This window comes from Nyctereutes procyonoides, unplaced genomic scaffold (genome assembly GCF_905146905.1).
Source record: "Nyctereutes procyonoides isolate TBG_1078 unplaced genomic scaffold, NYPRO_anot_genome, whole genome shotgun sequence".
Lineage (NCBI taxonomy): Eukaryota > Metazoa > Chordata > Mammalia > Carnivora > Canidae > Nyctereutes > Nyctereutes procyonoides.
This window is the reverse complement of record NW_026575146.1, coordinates 48,609,387-48,632,602: the sequence shown is the minus strand read 5'-3', so window position 1 is coordinate 48,632,602 and position 23,216 is coordinate 48,609,387. Positions and strand designations below refer to the sequence as shown.

The 23,216-nt window shown below is 42.6% G+C and overlaps 1 protein-coding gene across 1 annotated transcript in view; it reads left to right on the top strand.

The window, feature by feature from the left end:
- PCSK5 (proprotein convertase subtilisin/kexin type 5) overlaps positions 1–23,216 on the top strand; it is a 440,983-nt gene that overhangs the window by 409,330 nt on the left and 8,437 nt on the right. Inside the window, exons 33-36 of the mRNA XM_055310345.1 lie at positions 2,777–3,007; positions 4,213–4,390; positions 12,203–12,420; positions 22,243–22,343. Of these exons, the coding sequence (XP_055166320.1) occupies positions 2,777–3,007; positions 4,213–4,390; positions 12,203–12,420; positions 22,243–22,343 (728 nt within the window). The remainder of the gene's footprint in view (positions 1–2,776; positions 3,008–4,212; positions 4,391–12,202; positions 12,421–22,242; positions 22,344–23,216) is intronic.

The following is a 23,216-nucleotide window of genomic DNA, read 5'->3' as shown; positions in this document are numbered from 1 at the left end:
TCACAAAAGGGGCTCTGAACTACTGATCAAAAAGAATTCTCATGTGAAGTTTCACAGCAGAGATGAGCCTTCACAAGTCACCCAAAATGGAAGATTTTTTTTTTTTCTTAAAACTTGAAGCCACTTTACAGCAGCATGAGGTGAGCTGTGCCACAGAGGATTTTCTTGGTGTGTCTTGAGTCACTCATGGATCTGTTCCCCTCCATGGCTCCTTATGTGCTTTGGCAGCTCCTGCCCTGAGGACCCTGGGGACCCATACGCCCCCCTACCCCCCAGCAGGTCAACCCCTCCCTGCTCAAGCAGGGATCTGCCCTTGTTCCTGATGTTTGGCCTAGGTATCAACTGTTTGCCTCAGAACAGGAAAAATACAGTAAGTGGTCTATTGTCAGAATTCGCAAAACAAATGAATCATCCTGGGTGAACTTCTCCCAGAGTTTCCTGAAAACTGGAGTTTCCTGGAGTTTCACTCCAGCTAGGCAGCCAGTAGTAACCTGGCCCCGTGTTGCCATTCGGCAAGCACTGCTTAGATGTACACAGGTGGTCCCAACAGCAGCAGGAGCTTGAGGGTGCACCCATGTGGCAAGAGAGACCCCAGGCCCCCCATGTCCCAGGACAAACTCAGAGAAATTATTTTTTCTTTTCTTTCTTTTTTTAAGACTTTTTGTTTATGTATTCATGAGAGACACAGAGAGAGAGTCAGAGACACAGGCAGAGGGAGAAGCAGGCTCCCTGCAGGGAGCCTGACACGGGACTCGATTCCAGGACCCCGGGATCATGACCTGAGCCGAAGGCAGACACTCAACCACTGAGCCACCTAGGTGTCCCAGGAAAATGTTTTTCATATCACGGGACATGAAGATGTAGCGGACTCCTGACAGCTTTCTACTCTAGCCTGATGATCTGGCGTGTTTTTACGTATGGCACTCTAGTGTCCATGTTCCAGCTGAAAGAGCATGGACTAGAACATGGGCAGAAGATGGGGTGGGAGAGGGCTTGGGGCCAGAGAAGTTTAGTGGCTCGGTCAAAGACCTGAGAAGCCATCGTGCCTATGCTTGAGCAGGAAAAAAGGGTCGATTTCTGGTCTTTCTCTGGTGTTCAGCAACAAAGGGAACTGGCCGTACCGAGAACTTTGCAGGCCTCACAGTACATGTACATGTACTTGACTTACCTGTCCTAATTTTCTCACTAAGAAAGGCCCCTGATCTCCATCCCTGGTTGTCCATTAGAATCACCTGGGAAGCTTCAAAAAACAGGAAAATACAACTGTACAGATGCCTGGGCTCCCCTCAGGCCAGCTCAGCTGTTGGGAACTAACTTGAGAGCTCTCCCAGCAAGGCTATGTATGGCTCCTTCACCAGTCCAAAGGCAGGCTGAGGGGAGCTGGTACTGGAAGAAACAGGGTGACTATTGGACTTTCCAGAGAGAAGAAACAAAGGTCTGACCTGAAAAATTAAGATTTGGATAGGTGTAGAGAAGCATCTGGAACCAAGCAGAATCTCCTCTAAGAAACACAAGGGCTTGGGATCCATTTAGATCATCCAGATTATCTTCTATGAGGGAGCATAGGCACCTCTGAGAATCCTACTGGGGGTTCTCAAGGCACTGTCCCAAAGCACTGGGGCAGAAACAGCAAGAGCTCTGATTAAGCTCCTGGGTTCACCCTCTAATGCTGGGCCTTCCACAGCCAAGACACTTAACAACTTCAGCCTCAATTTGCTGATCTAGATAAAATGAGATGACAATAATGCCATGTGTCTGCTCATTCAGTGAGCACTTACTGGGGGCCTACTATGTGCTGTGTGCTCCTCCGGGCCTGGGGAAAAGCAGGAGGCAATACAGACAGAACACAGCAGGGAAGACAGACCCCAAAAAAGGCAAGTCAAAAGGAAAAGAAAGGCAGGGCAGGAGAACAGGAAGTTGGCCAACATGGAGTTGAAATCAGAGAGAAGGCAGCCTGAAGACATCATTGAAAAATAAAAGGAAGGGCATCCGGGTGGCTCAGCGGTTGAGCGATGGCCTTTGGCTCAGGGTGTGATCCTGGGGTCCTGGGATTGAGTCCTGCATTAGGTTCCTCTTGGGAAGCCTGCTTCTCCCTCTGCCTATGTCTCTGCCTCTCTGTGTGTGTGTCTGTCATGAATAAATAAATAAAATCCTTTTAAAAGAAAAGGATAAAAAAGAAAAACAGAAGGAAATAAACTGCACCTTTATTCTAGGCAGAGGGAACAGCAATTGCTAAAATTCCCAGGATAAATGAATGGTTTTGTTTTTATTTGCCTAACAAAAATTTACTGAGCACCTGCTACATGCCAGGCCCCCTCACAGGGGACTGTGCGCTCATCAATGAATACAAAAGAGGCTTTTTTTTTTGATCAACAGATAATTATAATACACCCCAACAATTGTTATGTTAGTATTAAGCTGCAGGGGTTCTGAGAGGTCAGTGGAAGACCATAGCGTAAGAGTTACAGGGTGAGCAGGCCACAAACCAGCTTATTATTTTGTTGCAGTTTTGGTAACTACACTGAGTCCAGTATTTCTGGATGGTGCAAGAAGGGGCTCCCTAGATAGTATAGAGAATGTGCAATGGCCATCTTCCTTCTCATTTGACCAGAATGCTCTACCCAGAGCCCCAGAGCTCTACCCAACTGGTGGCCCCATGTCCTTGACCTGGAACCCTAGAAATCTCTGAAACAGAGGAGGAAGGAATGGAAACACACCTTCCAGCAGGGACCCCAGCCCTCTCTCACTAGCTCTTCTGCTCTCACTGTGCCAACAGATTGCCACAAGTCCTGCCAGACCTGCTTGTCATCTGGGACGTGCATCACCTGTCAGGAAGGCCTGCAGGTCAACAGCCACGGGACCTGCATGCCTCACAAGGAATGCACCCACTCTGAGTACTGGGATGTGCAGGCTCTGAAATGCAAGCCCTGCCATGCTAAGTGCTTCCGCTGCACTGGGCCCACAGAGGAACAGTGTCACTCCTGCCCAAGGGACAGCCTTCTTCTCAGTGAGTTACCTTTCCTCGGCTGCGGGCTGGCTCTTTCTTTCCCTCCAGCTGCAAAACTGGTGCCCAGGAGGTATTTGGTATCTTTCTAATTTTTCACTTTATATTTGGAAAATTTTCAAACCTACAGAAAAAACAAAAATACAAAGAACATCACACATGTACCCTTCACCCACTCTGCCCACCCCTCATCTTGTACCCCATTTACTCAATCACTAGCTTATTCTTGCTCTCTCTCAATCTCCAATAAATATTTTCCCGATCATCTGAGGATGTGACCTACACATTGTGGCTCCTTTAGCTTTAATACTTTGGTCTGTATTTCCTAAAAATAGGGATGCTTTTTTACATAGCCATGGTACAGTTGTCGATGCAAGTGAATTTAACATCACTACTTTACTATATCATCTCTTTTATAAGTGTGGCAATTCCCCCTTGGAACAGGAGCCAGTTTCCAACCAGGTATTGCTCTCTGAAGCCCCCCTTAATCTGAAACATTTCCACAGACAGTTTTTCTACATCATATCAACATTTTAGAAGAATATGGTCCCTGTCCGTCCATTGGAGCCTGTGTGAGGCTGCCCACAGCTGCATGGAGATGATGCATTCTCAGCCAGAATACTTCAACAGGGATGCTAGCTGTGGTCATCTGTTCAGAGTGCTGTCCAATGTCTCCATTACTTAGTTACTATGTTCCCTTGGATTAATAAGCAGTCGGTGGAGAGACACTTTACAAACATGCGGGTACTCAGCCCCTCATCAGAATTTCCCCCGGCTTTTGCAACCAGTGATTAATAAATCTTCTGAAGTCTGGCATGGTCTGAGGCTGGCCACCTCCAGCAGATCATATTTGAAGGTTATCTCTGATGTGAAGCAATGCCCTCAGGTTTCCAGGAATACCATGATTAGGCTTCACACAGGCATGTGAGAAAGAAAATGAAGCAAAATTCACTCAGCCAGAAGAAGGAGTAGTGGAGGAGCATGAGGAGCAGGGGGCGGGGAGACAAATATGCCCAAGATCTGGAAAGTGTTAGCATCTATCTCCCCAACCCAGGAGACCTGAGAAGCAAGATACTCACAGGGACATCGTCTCCTTCCTCCTGCATCCACCACTCCCACCATGGTTCACAGAGGGGAGCACAGAGAGGAGGTTTGGGAGACACATGTCATACCTGATATCAAGGCAGACTCTTTTCCTTCCTTGGCAGACACCACCTGCGTGCAGGACTGCCCCGAGGGCTACTACGCTGATGAGGACACCCACCAGTGTGTCCCCTGCCACAACTCCTGTAGGACATGTGAAGGGAGACGCAGCACACAGTGCCTCTCCTGCCAGCCAGGCTTATTCCAACTGGAAAAGGAGTGCCTCCTCTACTGCAGGGAAGGGTAAGGTGCTCCACACTCGTTTCCCAAAACCACTCTAGACAGCACTCTTGGCAAACTCATTTGGCCGACGAGGAAGTTAAATTCTACAACACCAGACTGAAGTCTCGGTGCTACTAAGAAATGAAGAGGAGAGTCCAACTGAGGTCTAATGGTCCCTAAAGGATATCAGCTCTACTGACTGGCTGGCTCAGTCAGTAGAGCACGCAACTCTTGATTTTGGGGTCATGAGTTTGAGCCTCACGTTGGATGTAGAGATTCTTAAATAAATATCTTAAAAAAAAAAAAAGGATTTCAGCTAGTTCATATAATGAATGAGGACAGAAGAGAGGCAGAGTGACCCAGTGAGATAACATTAAGGGTCGATTATCAAGTCAGAATCACGTGTCAAACTTCACTACTAATTTGAAGGTACAGGAGATCACAAGACAGAGGCAAAGCACTCTTCCCTTAGAGAAGTCTAAGACTATACATGTAGTTTCTTTCTCTTCTGCGTTAGGATTTGTTCCGATCAGATTTAATAGGTGAAGTCTAAGTAATGTATGTGGGCACTGATTTTACAAAGGGAAAAATTTCAGTTAAATATTCCCACTTATACTCCTGGGATCCAGCCCCACATCAAGCTCTCTGCTCAAAAGAGTCTACTTTTCCCTCTCCCTCTGCCCACCCCCATTCATGTTCTCTCTCACTTTCTCTCAAATAAATAACAAATCTTAAAAACCAAACAAATCTTAAAATACAAAAAGGAATGGATTTTTCCCATAGATTTCTTACCAAGAAAGTTAAAAGCACCTGAAAAAAAAAAAAACCTCTTATTTTTCATACATATTACTGCAACACACAGCACAAAGTCACACACCTCACCCCTCAAAAACAGCAGCCAAATTGATCCATGAAGAAAGGGTCCTACCCAACAAGGGAGGGAGATGGGGCCACCTCGGTTAGCTTTTATCTTCATTCCAGAAAATGCCTGAAAAGATCTGGATCCAATAAAAGTAATCTCCATCTCCTTCAAATCAAGTCATTAAATACTCTTTACACAAAAGGGTATAATCCTGTGATCTAAATAGACTGTGGACCACGGAATTAAGAAGACAATTGTTCCGTTGTGAAGTGTGTGAAATTACCCACTGAGAAGAGAGGCACAGGTTGCCATAAATCTCTTTAATGGGGAACAAATGGGATATCAATGAGGTATAAGTGGAAATATTTAATAGAAATGGTTCCTCTTATAAAATCAATGTTCCTCTTGCACCGCATCAACTTCGTATGGTAAATCTCTTTGCCTTAAAAAGGCAGGTAAATGATCCTCTGAACCCTTTACCCACACACATAATTATCTTTTACCACAGAGCAAGTTTTGGAAGCCTCCAATTAATGTTTGCGCTTGTGCACAAAATCTGATTCAAGGTATGGAGGCTCTGGAGATTGCATTGCCACATCACACAAGTCATCGAAGGAAGAAGTGGTGTTGTACTCTTTTAATCATGCCTAGTCCACTCTCCACTGTCTTGTCCTCTGATAATTCTTAAGACCTATGGTGTATTAAAAAAGTAAAATGGTGTATTAATAAGCTCTCTTCCCCACAGTCCCTACTAATGCTTTTCATCTTAAAAACAACTTATCACATTAGTAACTTTAGTAAAGAACATGTACGCTGCTTTGGAGTTTACAAAGAATTTCTACTCAGAATATATTTTTATTTTTTTTCAGAATATATTTTTAAACTATGATTTGGTTCTCCAACAATCCTCAGAGATTGATTTATTCTCCCCATTTTACAGATGAGAAACTTGAGGCTCAAGGAACTTAAGTGACTTGCCCAAAGTCACAAGGCCACTAATACATAGTAGGGCCACGAGGGGAAATCAGATCTTCTGACTTCAAGCCCATGTATTCTCTGTGTGGGAAAATGTGGGTTTCTACCTTTTCCGGTGGCTCTCTTTTGGACCTTCTGTTCTGTGGTCTTTATCAGCTCTTCAGTTCGTGATTGATGTTTTCTTTGTCCTCCCTTCATCACCCTGTCTCTTACTGATTGACTGGGCAATAATTGCTTCTTACCTAACTGCAGAAGGAAAAGCAAGGCCTGATTTGCCACAAGCCAGGCCACTGAAGTACAAGAGCCCTCGCTCAGGTCAGTGACAGGTGGCTAGGTAGAGGCAGGCTCAGCACTACCTAGCCAGGGTTTTAGCTTCCAACAAATTAGAAGAAATGAAATAAATTCTAAGGAAACTAATGTAGCAAATAGTTTCACATCAGAGAAGCCAAGGGCAAACCTTCCAGTTTCTAGGATAGTTTAAGTGTCCAGAGATGCCAAGAAGCATCAGATGACCCATGGAAGCTCATCTTTGCCAATGATTTCTTTTCTCTCTTCTATCTTACTGGAAATTTTTTTTTTACTTACTTTGCCCTGCTTTGTTATAGCAGGTATGTAACAGATATGCTCAAATCACAGTAGCCTGCTTCACAAGCTTGACATTAAGCCAACCGTTTAAATTCTCTGAGCCTCCTTTGTAAAATAGGGATTGGGTTTGCTTTTAGATTTAATCATATGATTCATAATTATCACTAATATGTGCTACTTATAATGAACCCAGCACGGTTCTAACAATTTTCTCAATAATAACTTACTTAATTTTAGCTACTAACATTAGCCTCATATTACAGACTTGAGGCACAGGGACGTTGTGTGACTTGCCCGGGGTCGCACAGCTCGTAAGTGGAATTGCTTGGCTTTGACTCCATGCAGTTACTACACTGTCTTGATGACCCCAGCTTTGTAGTACAACCTGAAATCTGGCATTGTGATGCCCCCAGCTCTGGTTTTCTTTTGTAATATTCCCCTGGCTATTCGGGGTCTTTTCTGGTTCCACACAAATCTTAAGATTATTTGCTCCAACTCTCTGAAGAAAGTCCATGGTATTTTGATAGGGATTGCATTAAATGTGTAAATTGCCCTGGGTAGCATTGACATTTTCACAATATTAATTCTTCCAATCCATGAGCATGGAATATTTTCCATCTCTTTGTGTCTTCCTCAATTTCTTTCAGAAGTGTTCTGTAGTTTTTAGGGTATAGATCCTTTACCTCTTTGGTTAGGTTTATTCCTAGGTATCTTATGCTTTTGGGTGCAATTGTAAATGGGACTGACTCCTTAATTTCTCTTTCTTCAGTCTCATTGTGAGTGTATACGAATGCCACTGATTTCTGGTCATTGATTTTTGTATCCTGCCACACTGCCGAATTGCTGTATGAGTTCTAGCAATCTTGGGGTGGAGTCTTTGGGTTTTCTATGTACAGTATCATATCATCTACAAAGAGGGAGAGTTTGACTTCTTTGCCAATTTGAATGCCTTTTATTTCTTTTTGTTGCCTCATTGCTGAGGCTAGGACTTCTAGTACTATGTTGAATAGCAATGGTGAGAGTGGACATCCCTGTCATGTTCCTGATCTTAGGGGAAAGGCTCCCAGTGTTTCCCCATTGAGAATGATATTTGCTGTGGGCTTTTTGTAGATGGCTTTTAAGATGCTGAGGAATGTTCTCTCTATAGAGTTTCTCTATAAAACTCTCTGAAGAGTTTTGATCAGGAATGGATGCTGTATTTTGTCAAATGTTTTCTCTGTATCTACTGAGAGGATCAAATGGTTCTTGTGTTTTCTCTTGTTGATATGCTCTATCACACTGATTGCTTTACACATGTTGAACTAGCCTTGCATCCCAGGGATAAATCCCACTTGGTCATGGTGAATAATCCTCTTAATGTACTGTTGGATCCTTGTTGAGAATTTTTGCACCTGTGTTCATCAGGGATATTGGTCTATAATTCTCCTTTTTGGTAGGGTCTTTGGTTTTGGAATCAAGGTGATGCTGGCCTCATAAAACGAGTTTGGAAGTATTCTGTCTCTTTCTATCTTTTGGAACAGCTTTAGTAGAAGAGGTATTGTTTCTTCCCAGAATTCCCCTGGGAAGCCATCTGGCCCTGGACTGTTGTGTCTTGGGAGGTTTTTGATGACTGCTTCAATTTCATCCCTGGCTATTGGCCTTTTCAGGTTTTCTATTTCTTCCTGTTCCAGTTTTGGTAATTTGTGGTTTTCCAGAAATGCGTCCATTTCTTCTAGATTGCCTCATTTATTGGCGTATAATATACGGCTCATATGTTTTTAAAATCGTTTGTATTTCCTTGGTATTGGTTTGATCTCTCCTCTTTCATTCGTGATTTTATTAATTAGATCTTTTTTGTTTTTAATGAGGCTGGCTAATGGTTTATCTATCTTATTATTCTTTCAAAGAACCAACTCCTGGTTTTGTTGATCTGTTCTACAGTTCTTCTGTTCTCTATTTCATTGAGTTCTGCTCAAATCTTTATTAATTCTCTTCTTCTGTTGGGTGTAGGTTTTATTTGCTGTTCTTTCTCCAGTTCCTTTAGGTGCAAGGTTAACTTGTGTATTTGAGGTTTTTCCAGTTTTTTGAGGGATGCTTGTATTGTGATGTATTTCCTTCTCAGGACTGCTTTTGCTGTATCCCCAAGATTTTGAACAGTTGTATCTTATTCTCGTTAGTTTCCATGAATCTTTTTAATTCTTCTCTAATTTCCTGGTTGACCCTTTCATCTTTTAGCAGGATGGTCTTTAACCTCCACGTGTTTTTTTATTATTATTATTTTATTGATGAGAGAGAGAGAGAGGCAGAGACACAGGCAAAGGGAGAAGCAGGCTCCATGCAGTGAGCCTGATGTGGGACCCGATCCCAGGTCTCCAAGATCATACCCCGGGCCGAAGGTGGCACCAAACCACTGGGCCATCAGGGCTGTCCACATGTTTGAATTTCTTCCGAATTTCTTCCAAATTTCTTCTTGTGATTGAGTTCTAGTTTCAAAGCTTTATGATCTGAAAATATGCAGGGGACAATCCCAATCTTTTGGTATGGGTTAAGACCTGATTTGTGACCCAGTATGTGGTCTATTCTGGAGAAAGTTCCATGTGCACTTGAGAAGAATGTATATTCAGTTGCGTTTGGATGTAAAGTTCTGTAAATATCTGTGAAATCCATCTGGTTTAAAGCTCTTGTTTCTTTGGAGATGTTGTGCTTAGAATAGCTGTCATTTGTAGAAAGTGCCGTGTTAAAATCTCCCAGTATAAGTGTATTATTATTGAAATATGTCTTAACTTTGGTTATTAATTGATTGATATACTTGGCCGCTCCCACATTGGGGGCATAAATATTCTTGATTGTTAGGTCCTCTTGTTGGAAAGATCCTTTAAGTGTCCCTCTTCATCTCTTACTACAGTCTTTTGGGTAAACTTTATCTGTTATGAGGATTGCTACCCCTGCTTTCTTTTGAGGACAATCTGAATGGTAAATGGTTCTCCAACCTTTTATTTTCAGGCTGTAGTTGTCCTTAGGTCTAAAATGAGTCTCTTATAGACAGCAAATAGATGGGTCTTGCTTTTTTATCCAGTCTGAAACTCTGCGCCTTTTGATGGGATCATTAAGCCCATTCACGTTCAGAGTTACTATTGAAAGATATGAATTTAGTGTCCTCATAATACCTATTCAGTCCCTGTTTTTGTGGGTTATTTCTTTGGGTGTCCTCTTTCTTTTACAGAGTTCCCCTTAATATTTCTTGCAGAGCTGGTTTGATGGTCACATATTCTTTCAGTTTCTGCTTATCTTGGAGGCTCTTTATCTCTCCTTCTATTCTGAATGAGAGCCTTGCTGGATAAAGTATTCTTGGCTGCATGTTCTTCTCATCTAGGACCCTGAATATATCCTGCCAGCCCTTTCTGGCCTGCCAGGTCTCTGTGGAGAGGTCTGCTGTTAATCTAGTATTTCTCCCCATAAAGGTTAGGGATCTCTTGTCTCTTGCTGCTTTAAGGATTTTCTCTTTATCTTTGGAATTTGCAAATTTCGCTATTAGATGTCAAGGTGTTGAATGGTTTTTCTTGATTTTAGCAGGGGGATCTCTCTATCTCCTGGATCTGAATGCCTGTTTCCCTCCCCAAGTTAGGGAAGTTCTCAGCTATAATTTGTTCAAATACACTTTCTGGTCCTCTGTCCCTTTTGGCGCCCTCTGGAACCCCAATTAAATGTAGATTTTTCCTTCTGAGGCTGTCATTTATTTCCCTTAACCTTTCCTCATAATCTTTTAATTATTTTTCTCTTTTTTCCTCAGCTTCCTTCCTTGCCATCAACTTGTCTTCTATGTCACTCACTCTTTCTTCTACCTCATTAACCCTTATCGTTAGGACCTCCAGTTTGGATTGCATCTCATTTAATTGATTTTTTTAAGATTTATTTATTTATGATAGAGAGAGAGAGAGAGAGAGAGAGAGAGGCAGAGACACAGGAGGAGGGAGAAGCAGGCTCCATGCCGGAAGCCCAACGTGGGACTCCAGGATCACACATTGCCAAAGGCAGGCGCTAAACCACTGAGCCACCCAGGGATCCCCCATTTAATTGATTTTTAATTTTGGCCTGATTAGATCTAAATTCTGCAGTCATGAAGTCTCTTGAATCCTTTATGCATTTTTCCAGAGCCACCAGTAGCTTTATAATTGTGCTTCTGAATTGGCTTTCTGACATCGAACTTCAATTAAAATTCTGTAACTCTGTGGGAGACAGTACTGTTTCTGATTCTTTCTTGTGTGGTGAGTTCTCTTTCTAGTCATTTTGCTCAGTGCAGAGTGGCTAAAAACAAGTTTTCCTGGAAAAAGGAAGGGAAAAAAAAGAGAAGAAAGAAAAATAAAAAACAAATAAAAACAAAAAACAAGGAGGGGTATCCTCTGGTTCTATATACTGTAAATCCCTCGACTTTCCCCGGAGCTTTCTAGCGCTGCTCAGCTAAGAACTTGCTCTTCCCCTGTCCTTCCAGCTGGTCTTCAGGGGAGGGGCCTGCTGTGCTGATTCTCAGGTGTGTGCACCTGGGGGAGATGCCCGCCCCCTGCCAGGTGCAGGGCTCAGTGGGAGCTGTTTATCCTGTGAGGCCCCTGCTCCCTGGTTGCCCCGCCCCTCCCAGGCACAGGGTGACACCAGGAGGAACAACCACACTGGCGGAGGTCAGCTCTCCAGCCCATGAGTCAACTCCTGCAGGAACTACCACACCTCCCAGTCTGCACAGGCCTGGATGCTCCGGGGCGAGGCGCTGACCTGCACAGCTCCGGGCGGCCTGAAGGTGACAGGAGGTCCTCGCTGTCCTGTGCCCTCCCCGCCTCCGCCTGTCCCAGGGGAGCGCCAGATCCTGGGCTGTGTCCCCGGCGCCCTGGGCTCCGGGGCCTGCGCCGCCGCCTGCGCTGCTCCCGGGGCCCCGCCGGGCGCTGCAGCCCTTTAGGGAGCTCGGTCTGCGCGGTGCGGTGCGCTCTCCCCCGGGCGCCCCTCCTCTGTTAGTGACCCCGGGAACCTGGGGGCTCCACTGCCCCTCCTGGGATCCTGCCCAAGTTCCCTGCGAGCGCCTTTCCATCCGGGAAGATTGTTAAAGTTCCTGCTTCTCCCGGCCTGGGCTTTCCTGTCCTGGGGGCTCTCGCGGCCCCCCTTAGCCCGCCCCTCCCCCACTGGAGTCTTTTTAATTTCTTTTATTTTTTCCACCTTCCTACCTTGATAGAAGCGCGAACTCTTCTCTCTGTAGCGTTCCAGATGTTCTCTCTTTAAATCTCAGGCCGAAGTCGTAGGTTTTCAGGATGACTTGAAAGTTATCTAGGGAAGTTGGTGGGGCCAGGTGACCCGGGGACCCTACTCCTCCGCGATCTTGCCTTCTCCCACCACACCCAACTTAAGAGCAAAGCCCCGGGTTCATTCTTTGCTTCCCCGCTCGGTTTCAGGTATTACGCAGAAATCTCCACTGGACGGTGCGAGAGGTGCAGCAAGAGCTGCAAGGCATGCCAGGGCCCGGGGCCCACCGACTGCCTGTCCTGCGATACATTTTTCTTTCTGCTCCGCTCCGAGGGAGAGTGTCACCCCACCTGCCCAGAGCATTACTACGCGGAGCAAAAAACCAAGACATGTGAGAGATGCCACCCAACCTGCGACAAATGCGAAGGTGAGGGCGTATCTGTCATTTTGCATATATGAATGGAAAAATAGGATTCCTTCGCGCTTGGTCCGCCTTTTTCCATCACCTGTAGGGCTTTCTCTGGCTTGCCAATCCAGCCAGTCGCCCCCAGCATCAGCTGCATCCTCTGTTCGGGCTCATCTGCATCTGCCCTCCACCGTGGGCTGCCCTGCGCTATACTACTCTCTTCAGACCCTCCCATCCGCAGGCTTCATCTCCCCCAAGACGTGTTTCCCACCTGCTCTGTCCTCCTCTACTTGTTGAACTTGGAATCTGTCTAGGGAGTTTTATTTTTCTCATTTCAACAACTGCTTAAGATGTCTGTCTCCAGCTCTCCTGAGCTCCATTCTTACTTTCCTGATACCTACTTTTCTGTCCCAGAGAACTCTTCAATCAACATGTCCCAGAGTAAACACAATCTGGGCTTCCTCTGATAGTCACTCTTTCTGTCAATGGACCTGCTCTCCAACACTTACATAGTAAGTGCTCATTAAGTGTTTGCTGAATGAATGAATGAACCCGAGATAAACAAATCCCAGTCTTTTTTCAGATTGGAAATTTTTCAGTTATTAGATCTCCAAATGTTGCTTTTCCACCCTTTCCTCTATTCTCCTTTGCTGGAATTCCTTATTTAACATTACTCAGACTTTCCTGATCTCTAGGTCTCCTACCTGCTGTTTTGTTTTTATTTCTTTCACTCTCTATAGTTTATACTAGGTTAATTCTTCAGTGCTTTATTCCATTTCTCCAATTTGTTCTCTGTGTTTAGTCTAACGTTCAGCCCATCTATCATTTTAGTTTTATTTAAATGATTTACTTTTAAATTATTTCTTTTTATATCCCTATCTTTTTGTTTCACATCTTCCCATTTGTTTTTTCTTATTTATCATTTCTTTATAGATATCATGACTTCATTTATTCTTTGAATACCTTCAACATACTGATTTTTAAAACTTTGTCAAATTTCTCTATAAAATTGAGGGATACCTGGGTGGCTCAGTCGGTTAAGCATCTGCCTTCTGCTCAGGGCATGATCCCAGGGCCCTGGGGTTGAGACTGTTCAGTGGGGAGTCTGCTTGTCCTTCTCCCTCTGCCCCTCACCCCTGCTTGTGCTCTCTCTTGCGTGCATTCTGCTCTCTCTTAAATAAATAGAAATCTTTTTTAAAATTCTCTATAAAATTGGTATTTTTTAAAGTAAATTCATGTTATAATTGTTGTGTTTGTCATCTTAATGTTCATTTTTTCCATATACTTTGGATTTTTGGCCTTACGTTCTTTTTGAATGAAAAATTTCATCTCTCTCTCTCTCTCTCTCTCCCTCTCTCTCTCTCCCTTTATCCTTACTCCTGTCAGTCTAGCAGTTTTTTGGTTAACACTACCCCTGCCTCCCACCCTGAAACGCAGTCCAGAAACAGAACATCTCAGCATTCCTGAAGGGGATACTGACAACAGTGCAGATGCCATCAGCAATGCAACTGGCAGTCCCTCTCTTTACTTTGTAGTATCACTGCCTTATTTCAAACTCATATCTCCCCTTACTTGAGTTATTCACCAATCTCTAGTTGGTCTTCTTGCTTCCAGTATTAGCCATTCTGTAACCAACTAGTCCTCCATTATGTTCTCAGATTGATCCTTCTATGTGACAAAAAAACATAATAATATTTCTCTGCTTAAAAATGACTCTCCAACAGGGGCTCCTAAGTGGCTCAGTTGGTTAAGCATCCAACTCTTGGTTTTGGCTTAGGATCTGATCTCAGGGTCCCGGGATTAAGCGCGACATCAGGCTCCACACTCAGTACAGAGTCTGCTTATCTCTCCCCCTGCTGCTCCCCCATGCTTGTTTAAATTCTCTTTCTCAAATAAATGATAAATCTTTAAAAAAAAAGTGACTCTCCATTGATTTTTGGATAGAATCTTAACTTAGTAACTCTGCATATGAAGTTCTTCATCTAGGACTCACCTCACCCCTCACCACTTCCTCCACCACCTTCTATAACCAGGTATAATCAGTTACTGCAAATTTGAGCAAACCTTGCCCTTTCTCCTTCCTGAATACTTTCTCCAGCCTGATTTGCCTGGCTACCTCTTTCTAATCCATTACTCAGCACTTCCTCTACAAAACCTTCCTTATTCCCTCTGTTCTGTGTTCCTTTAGTACTCTGCATTCATTAATCTACTTATGTATTCAACAAATCTTTACAGTATGGCCCAGACAATGATTCAGCTGTGAACAAGGCAGTCAGGTCTCTGGAGTCCAGAGGGCATATTTTATGTTATTTATTCTTTATCTCTCTCTGTGTGTCTAAACTGAGGTCCTCAAAGGCACAAATTAATATGTCTCACTTACCTTTGTGTCTCTAGCACTTAGCACAGACATAGGGGTAGGCAGTGGTGGCAGGCAGTGGCGCCAAGGACACCTTCAGGAAACAGTGGTGGTGCCGAGTGGGGAGCTCCTGCTGGGCTAAGGCAGCAGCTACCACAGTCCAAGACACATCTAGGATGGTGGCGTTCTGTCTTCTGTCAGCCTCTGTCTCAGGCCCATCATGAAGGTGACCATCAACATGGCCCTCCACAGCTGAAGCAGCCAAGGAAGTGATGAAAAGTCTTACGACCATGGTGCACGATCACTAGGTCTCCACCCTGCAGATTTCTAAAAGCACCATGGACTTCATCCACTTGGAAGGCAAGGTAGACAAGAATCTGGTCACCTCTTTCCTGGCCTGCCTCCATGGCAAGGTCATTAAGCTTGGTGACTTCCTCCAAGTCAATGCATGCCGCCAAGTTCAAAATCAATTTCCTCACATGCCAGGGAACTCTTTCTTCCATGACGAAAAGGATGAGAATGAAATGCTACCCAGAGAGAGGCCAGGCATCTGTCACTTGGAGGGGGCTGCCCTGCAAATTATTTGCCCTGAGGAGTCAGCTCAGCAAGTTGGTCATGGTCAAAGTGCTTGATAAGTCAGGGGAAATATGGAACATGGACATCCCCATGCTGGACCCCCCAGTGGGAGGAGACGACAGGCCAGAACTTCCACACCTCCAATTTCTGGAACACTTGAACTTCCAAGCCAAGGTTGCAAACTGCAAGTACATACATGGGCTTCATCCACGCCCTGAGTGCCCTGTGCCGCCAAAGGTCGTGTAGAAAGGCAAGGAGTGCCAGGCAATTGCCACTACATAAGGTTTCTCTTGATTCTGGGCACCTGGTGGCTCAGCCAATTAAGTGTCTGCCTTCAGCTCAGGTAGGGTGCTGGGATTGAGGCCCACTTTGGGCTCCCTGCTCCGTGGAGAGTTTGTTTCTCCCTCTCCTTCTGCCTTCCCCCCCCTCCCACTCATGTTCTCTATCTCAAATAAATACATAAAATCTTTAAAAAAAAGTTTCTCTGACTCCAAACACCTGAGTGATGCCTCACTGAGGAAATAACAGCTTGAGAGGCTTCAGGAACTGGAACAGCCAAGAAGATAAAAGCACCAAGAGGAGGAGCAGAGAACAGGGCCAAGGAAAAGAAAAAAACAGGAAGAATTGGAGAGAGAAAGAAAAAGAGAGGAGGAGCTTCCCAAGAAGGAACGGAAGCAGAGGGGCCGTGAATTCTTTCCGAATCAGAAAAAGCCCAAGAAGCTACAAGCAGAAGAGCAGAAAAAGCTACAAGAGGAAGTGATGCTGGAAGAGTAGGAGCTGCTGCTCAGAGGAACCTGAGTCCATGGGGTTCATTGCAGGGCTGCTGGGCTGAGCCAGGACACCTGCCCGCAGGGCGTGGTTGGTCTTGGTCTTGATATTTAGCTCCAGAACCACCTGTTCCTGCTTGGGGCTGCCACCTGTGCGTTTCTCTGAAACATGGAGTCAGTGTCACGACCCACCTCCCCACTTTCCTCGGCTGGTATAACCATAACAAAAAAAAAAAAAATAAGTCTAAATACCAAGAAGGAAAAAAAAGCTGGAGAGAGTCCTCAATATTTTTTTATTATTTTAGAATGACTATCAATGACATAAACATTATATTATTCTTAGCTGCAAAATGCTCAGACTAGTGGACAATGTAAACTAGCCTGGGAGTGGTAACACGCTATTCATACCAGCCCTAGAATTTCTTCTGAGTAACTCCCAACATGGTGTACCAGCACCATCCAACTAAAACATAATACAAACCATACACACATTTAAATCTTTTCCAGTGGTCACATTTTAAAGAACAAAAATAAGTAAAATAAATTTTAATAATATATGTATTTAGGCAATATATCCACAAAATAATCATTTGAACCTGTAATCAGCATAAAAACTAAGAATTTTTTTAAAGATTTTATTTATTTATTCATGAGAGAGGCAGAGACATAGGCAGAGGGAGAAGCAGGCGCTTCAAGGGGAGCCCGACGTGGGACTCAATCCCTGGACCGGGGAGCCGGGATCACACCCTGAGCCAAAGGCAGACGCTCAACCACTGAGCCACCAGGCATCCCAAAGCTGAGAGGTTTTTTAATACAAAATCTTTGAAATCCGATGTTTATTTTACATGTACAGCACGACTCAAGCTGTACTAGCCACATTTCCAAGGCTCAATAGCCACACGTGGCTGGTGGCTCCTGCACTGGACAGCACATGAGTAATTTAGAGTAATGGTTTCAGATGGCATTTTAGCAGCGGTCCATCTTCTTCAGATGAAACCTTAAGCTGAATGCTATTGTGTAAATTGACGAGAGCAGGGCAGCCCAGATTGGAGCGTGGAGCACAGTTGGAATCTCAAGAGCCCCACTTCAAATCCGCTCATGGGCCCCCGCCGCATACCACTTACAGGCAGTCCTTGAGGCAAGTCCACAAAAACTCTGCCACACAGTGGCTCCCACCCTCCCCCATCTGCAGTTGACTCCAATCTTTGAAAAAGGGCCTTCTGAAAAATCTTGCATTAAGTAACCATTCATTTGTGTTGTCTTCTTTTTATTCCAGGGGCACCTATAGTTGCTGCTCAAAATTTCTAACCAGAATAAGATAAATGAAAGAATACATTGAATGGGGGGTTGGAGTGGGCGTGGGGTAAGAGGGTGGTGGAAAGTTGGCATTATCACTGGCCATATCATAGTAAATACGGTATTGGCTTTCCATTAGATTTTAGATTTTTTTTTATATATCATCATTACTAGACGTGTGGGGCCTTTATTCTAACTAGGATTGCCAGATAAAACACTCTGCTTTGATGTGCTAAATCTGACAACCCTAATCCCAATGCCCTAGGGCAGTGCAGTGGGCTGGAGCCCTTGAGTTTTTAATTAAGACCAGGCAACCATCATTAGGTAAATTAGTGTCTCAACCTCAGCCGGCCAAAACAGAACACTAGCTTTATAAGATTTTTTTTTTTTTTAGGGATTATAGAAATTATTAGTGATCTTGTCAGCACAGTTTGAAAAACTATAAATTTTTTTAAGTAGGTTTGAGATTTCCTTGGTGGATTAAGGGAATTCTGAGGATTCTCACTCCCAGAAGCTCATCAACAAATGCAGACAATGAAATACTATTCAGTGCTAAAAAGAGAAAAAGAAAGCTAAAACATTAGCTGTCATATTAAGAAATGAGGATGCACAAAATTTCCAGGAGAAAATTTAGCAAGCTAAATAAGCAATTTACCAACTAGATTTATTTCATTCACATTTGACTGTCCAATGGTATTTATAATAATAATAATAATAATTAATAATAATAATAATAATAATAATAATAGGGCAGCCCTGGTGGCTCAGTGGTTTAGCGCTGCCTGCAGCCCAGGGTGTGATCCTGGAGACCCAGGATCAAGTCCCACGTCGGGCTCCCTGCATGGAGCCTGCTTCTCTCTCTGCCTGTGTCTCTGCCTCTCTCTCTCTTTCTCTGTCTCTCATGAATAAATAAATAAAATCTTTTAAGAAAAAAAATAATAATAAATATGTCAAAGCACTGAACAGGTCAGGGTGGGGATAAAGCCAAATATTACCTTTGTATGCAGTTGGTTCCTCCATAATTAGCTCATTCCTTACCTTTACACATTTAACTTTTTATTTATCCTCCTCACAAAACTGTTTGAAATAAAAATCAAAGCTGGTAGCCAACCTTCCTATGTCTTTCCAGCTTCCTCTTCCTGTGTGGAATGACACCATGGATGTCCCCAGGGGTTGTTCTGCAGTGCTGAACTCATCCCGCAGGGGTTAGTTCCAGGAAAAACTAATAGTTGAATTCTCAATTCTGAGGAAATTTCAAAACAATCTTTTTAGGTCGCACGGTTCTTGCAGATCCTTAGAAGCAATGATAAACATAGCTTGTTAAACTTGGAATAGAAAACAGTCTGAAAATTAACAAACTGCCTTTAGCAAAAGGATCTGTACCCTCAGTGTACAGATTTTGCAATAAGTCAATATAGGACATGTAACTGGTGACATGTAGGGCCTTTGGGGATCACTCAGGATATAAGCTTCAGATGAATTGCTGCTCGTCTTCTGTAAAATAGAAGCAATCTTAAGACACAAATACTGTGATCTAATCTTTTTACTACTTTTTTTCTGATTTTTTTCTACTCCGTATTTTTCTTCATTAAAAAAAAAATCTTTTGTATTTAAAAAAATTGAAATAAGACACCTAAGCTATATTTCAGAAGAATGTAGGTTAGGAAAAGGAAAGAAGAAAGAAGGAGGGGAAGATTGATTCTTTTATCAAAAACCACAATATGTTCCAGAACATGTAAGAATTTCTCTATGAAGCTAGAGGTAAGATAAAAATAGAATGATTTTCTCAGATTTCTAACTATACTATACATCTATAGTAATAAAAATGGTATGGTACTGGCACAATAATAGACACATAGATTAATGGAACCTCGAAATAAACTGATGCTTACATAGTTAATCTGTAACAAAGGAGGCAAGAATATTCAGTGGGGAAGAGAGAGAGTGTCTTCAATAAATGGGTTGGGAAAAACTGGACAGCCACGTGCCAAAGAGTAAAACTGGACTACTTTCTTACACTCTACACAAAAATAAACTCGAAATGGCTTACAGGCTTAAAGGTAAGATCTGAAACCATAAAACTCCTAAAAGAAAACACAGAGAAAACTCTTGAACATCACAATATTTATCAGCAACATGTATTAGCAGTATTTTTCTGGATCTGTCTTCTCAGGGAAGGGGAACAAAAGCAAAAAATAAATAATTGGAACTACATCAAACTAAAAAGCTTTTGCACAGCAAAGGAAACTATCAACAAAAGGACAACCTACTGAATGGAAGAAGATACTTGCAAATGATATATCTGATAAGGGGTTAACATCCAAAATATATAAAGAACTCATACAACTTAACAAAAAGATAATCTGATAGCAAAATGGGCAGAGATCTGGAATACATATTTTTCTGAAGAAGACATACAGATGGCCTGTAGTCACGTGAAAAGATATTCAACGTTATTACTCATCAAGAAAATGAAAATCAAAACCACAATGAGAAATCTACCTTAGACTGGTCAGAATGACTAGTACCAAAGAGGCTAAGAAATGTCAGGTATTGGTGAGGATGTAGAGAAAGGGGAGCCCTTGTGCACGATTAGTAGGAATGTTTCATGTTCTACTATGGAAAACAGTATGGAGATTTGCCAAAAAATAAAAAATTGAAATACCAAAGGATGCATTATTTTCACTTCTGGGTATTTATCTGAAGAAAATGCACACACTAATGTGAAAAGATATATGCATTTTAAGTTTATAGCAGCATTCTACAATAGCCAAATTATGGAAGCAACCCAAGTGTCCATCAGTAGATGAATGGCTAAAGAAGATGTGGTATATTTATACAATGGAATGTTACTTAACCATAAAAAAGAATGAAATCTTGTCATTCACAACAACATGGATGGACCTAGAGGGTACTATGCTAAGTGAAATAAGTCAGACAGGGAAAGACCAATATCACATGATTTCACTTTATGTGGAATCCAAAAAAAAAAAAAAAAAACCAAGATAAATGAACAAATAAGTATACAGAGAACAAACAGGTGGTTGCCAGAGGGCAGCGGGGTGGGAGGAGGAGTACAATAGTGAAGTGCATTAGGAGGTATAAACTTCCAGTTATAAAATAAGTAGGTCACAGAGATGGAAAGTACAACATGGGGAATATAGTCAATAATATTGTAATAACTTTGTGTGGTGACAGATGGTAACAATACTTAGCATGGTGGGCACTTCGTAATGTACATAATTGTTGAATCACTGATGTATAGCTGAGACTAATATAATATTGTATGTCAACTACACTTTGATTTAAAACTTAAAAATAATAAAATGGCTTTATTATAAAATTTGTATCACTACAAGCAGCTCCCAATCTAAAAAGCAATTGGATAATAAAGGTTTATTCTCTAAACTGTTGTTCAGAGCTCAGAATTTTTCTTCCATAGAAACATCATAAATGATTGAGTTCATAGATTAGACATGAAAAGTTGATTTAACTCCATAGTGATTGTGAAGGTCAAGATTCCTGGATCTACTTCAAATGCAACTAACGACTCTGTACAATATTCTTCTGATGGGAAAACCTATATCAAGTTCCAACTCACAATACCAGACACACTCCATGCCCCCCGTCTATCTCCCTGCTCGTTTTGAAATTCTCAGCAAAAACACCAGGACCTTCCTAAGGGAATGGTTGAGAATTCAGGTCTCCTGTCTCAAAACCCTCTCTAGAAGTATCCCTTAATATCTGGGCAAAAGGTAATGCTTGGGTCAATCATTCTTGGGGTCTCTCAATTAGGAGTAGGATATTACCACCACAAACACAGAGCCTGTAGATTCAGACCTCCTCTATATAATGGGTCATAAGATGTTAAGGCAGATAGTATGACTGAAAGAGCATTGGACTGTGGGTCAACAAATCTGAATTTGATTCTTGACCATTACCTATGTAACCTTAAATGGATAACTTGACATATCTGGGCCTTATTTTTCATTTATTTTAAAAAAATAATAGGGGAACCTGAGTGCCTCAGTCAGGTAAGCATCTGATTCTTGATTTCAGCTCAGGTGGTCTTAGGGTTGTGAGATCGAGCACTGTGTGGGGCTCCACACTGGGCATGGATCCTGCTTGAGGTTCTTTCTCTCCCTCTCCCTTTGCCCCTACCCACCTCTCTACCTCTAAATAAATAAATAAATAAATAAATAAATAAATAAATAAATAAATAACAGCATTCCAATTTTTGAAAAGAAAGTTTCTAGCTTTCAAGAGAATTTCAAAGGAATCTGTCACCACAACCACCACCCTCCCCAAATTAAGAACAACTGGACAAACTGATCTGCTAAATTCTCTTAGCCCTGGCATTTTAAATTCTAAGTCTGGTATTTCTTTTTCTTTTTCTTTTTTTTTTTTAAGTCTGGTATTTCTTAGAGACTGCCTAACCATGATTTTCTCACCGAATGAGTATTGGGACCCTCCAAATCATCTGGTATCATTCTGTTCCTCTATATTAGTAAAACAATAAGCAGAATGACAAAAGTTTTATAAGCTTTCCACATGATTTCTCATTTTCTGAAAATCTTTCTTTTTGCTGTCATAAAAGATCTATTCCTTCCAAACCCTCAATTTCCAAATGGGAATTTACATTGATTGACTAATTGGATAATTTCTAGGTCTTCACTCGGTGTCCTGGAGACTTCCCCCTCCCCCATCTCCTCAATCAATCATCCTTCTACTTCAATTTTCTTGACATAGTCCTTGCTCCTAAGAGTTTTGAACCCAAGACAGAGGTTGAAATCTAACGTCAGCCCTCATAATTTAGAATCTTTTTCTTTTTTTCTTTCTTTCTTTCAGGAAAAGGAGCATGGAATTGCTTATCCTGCGTGTGGAGTTACCACCTAATGGGAGGAATCTGTGCCTCAGACTGTCTGGTGGGGGAATACAGAGTGGGAAAGGTACAGAGAGCTGGACATGGTGTGCCTTCCTCTATTTCTGCAGAGGCATGGGAGCTAGTTTTGGCCTGTCATTCTGGGCAAAGTCAAAAAGTCCTAAAATTCCTACACTTGCTCTAGTTTTATAATCTTCTACCTCTGCATCATGGAATAATGGTGCTACCCACCAGTGGCCTCAATTTCAGTCAAAGGAAGTGAGATGACCTGAGATAAATAATGGAGAAATTAGATGAAAAGGACCTCAGATTTACCTTTACATTCATTGCTCATGATCTTAGAAGTCCTGTTAGGAACACTACATCAGAATTAAGAAGTTTAGGAGTGCCTGGGGGCTCAGTGGGTTAAGCATCCAACTCTTCATTTCTGCTCAGATTATGATCTCAGGGTCTTGGGATTGAGCCCATGTCAGGCTCTGTGCTCAGCATGGAGTTTGCTTGAGATTCTTTCTCTCTCTTCCTCTGCCCTTCCCCCACTCAAGCTTGCTCTCTCTCTCTCGCTTTCTCTCTCTCTTTCAAATAAATAAATCGAAGAAGAAGAAGAAGAGAAGAAGAAGAGAGAAGAAGAAGAAGAATAAGAAGAAGAAGAAGAAGAAGAAGAAGAAGAAGGAAGAAATATCTTCTCTCCTACCCCTCTGCTGTCTGACCTGAAAAGCCTGAATAATGTCAGAACTACACAACTGCTGTTGATCTTTCATTTCCTGCCCCCCTGCATGGTGTACTAAGAGAGATATTGCTTGATTTCCTTGCCTAGAAACCATGGATATTCTGAGTTCACTAACTTCTTGTGTTTCCAAACTTTAGAAATTAAGTAAATCTCGCCATGGTGAAATTAACATGATCCAACATATTCACATTAGGAGTTCTCATTAAATCCTTA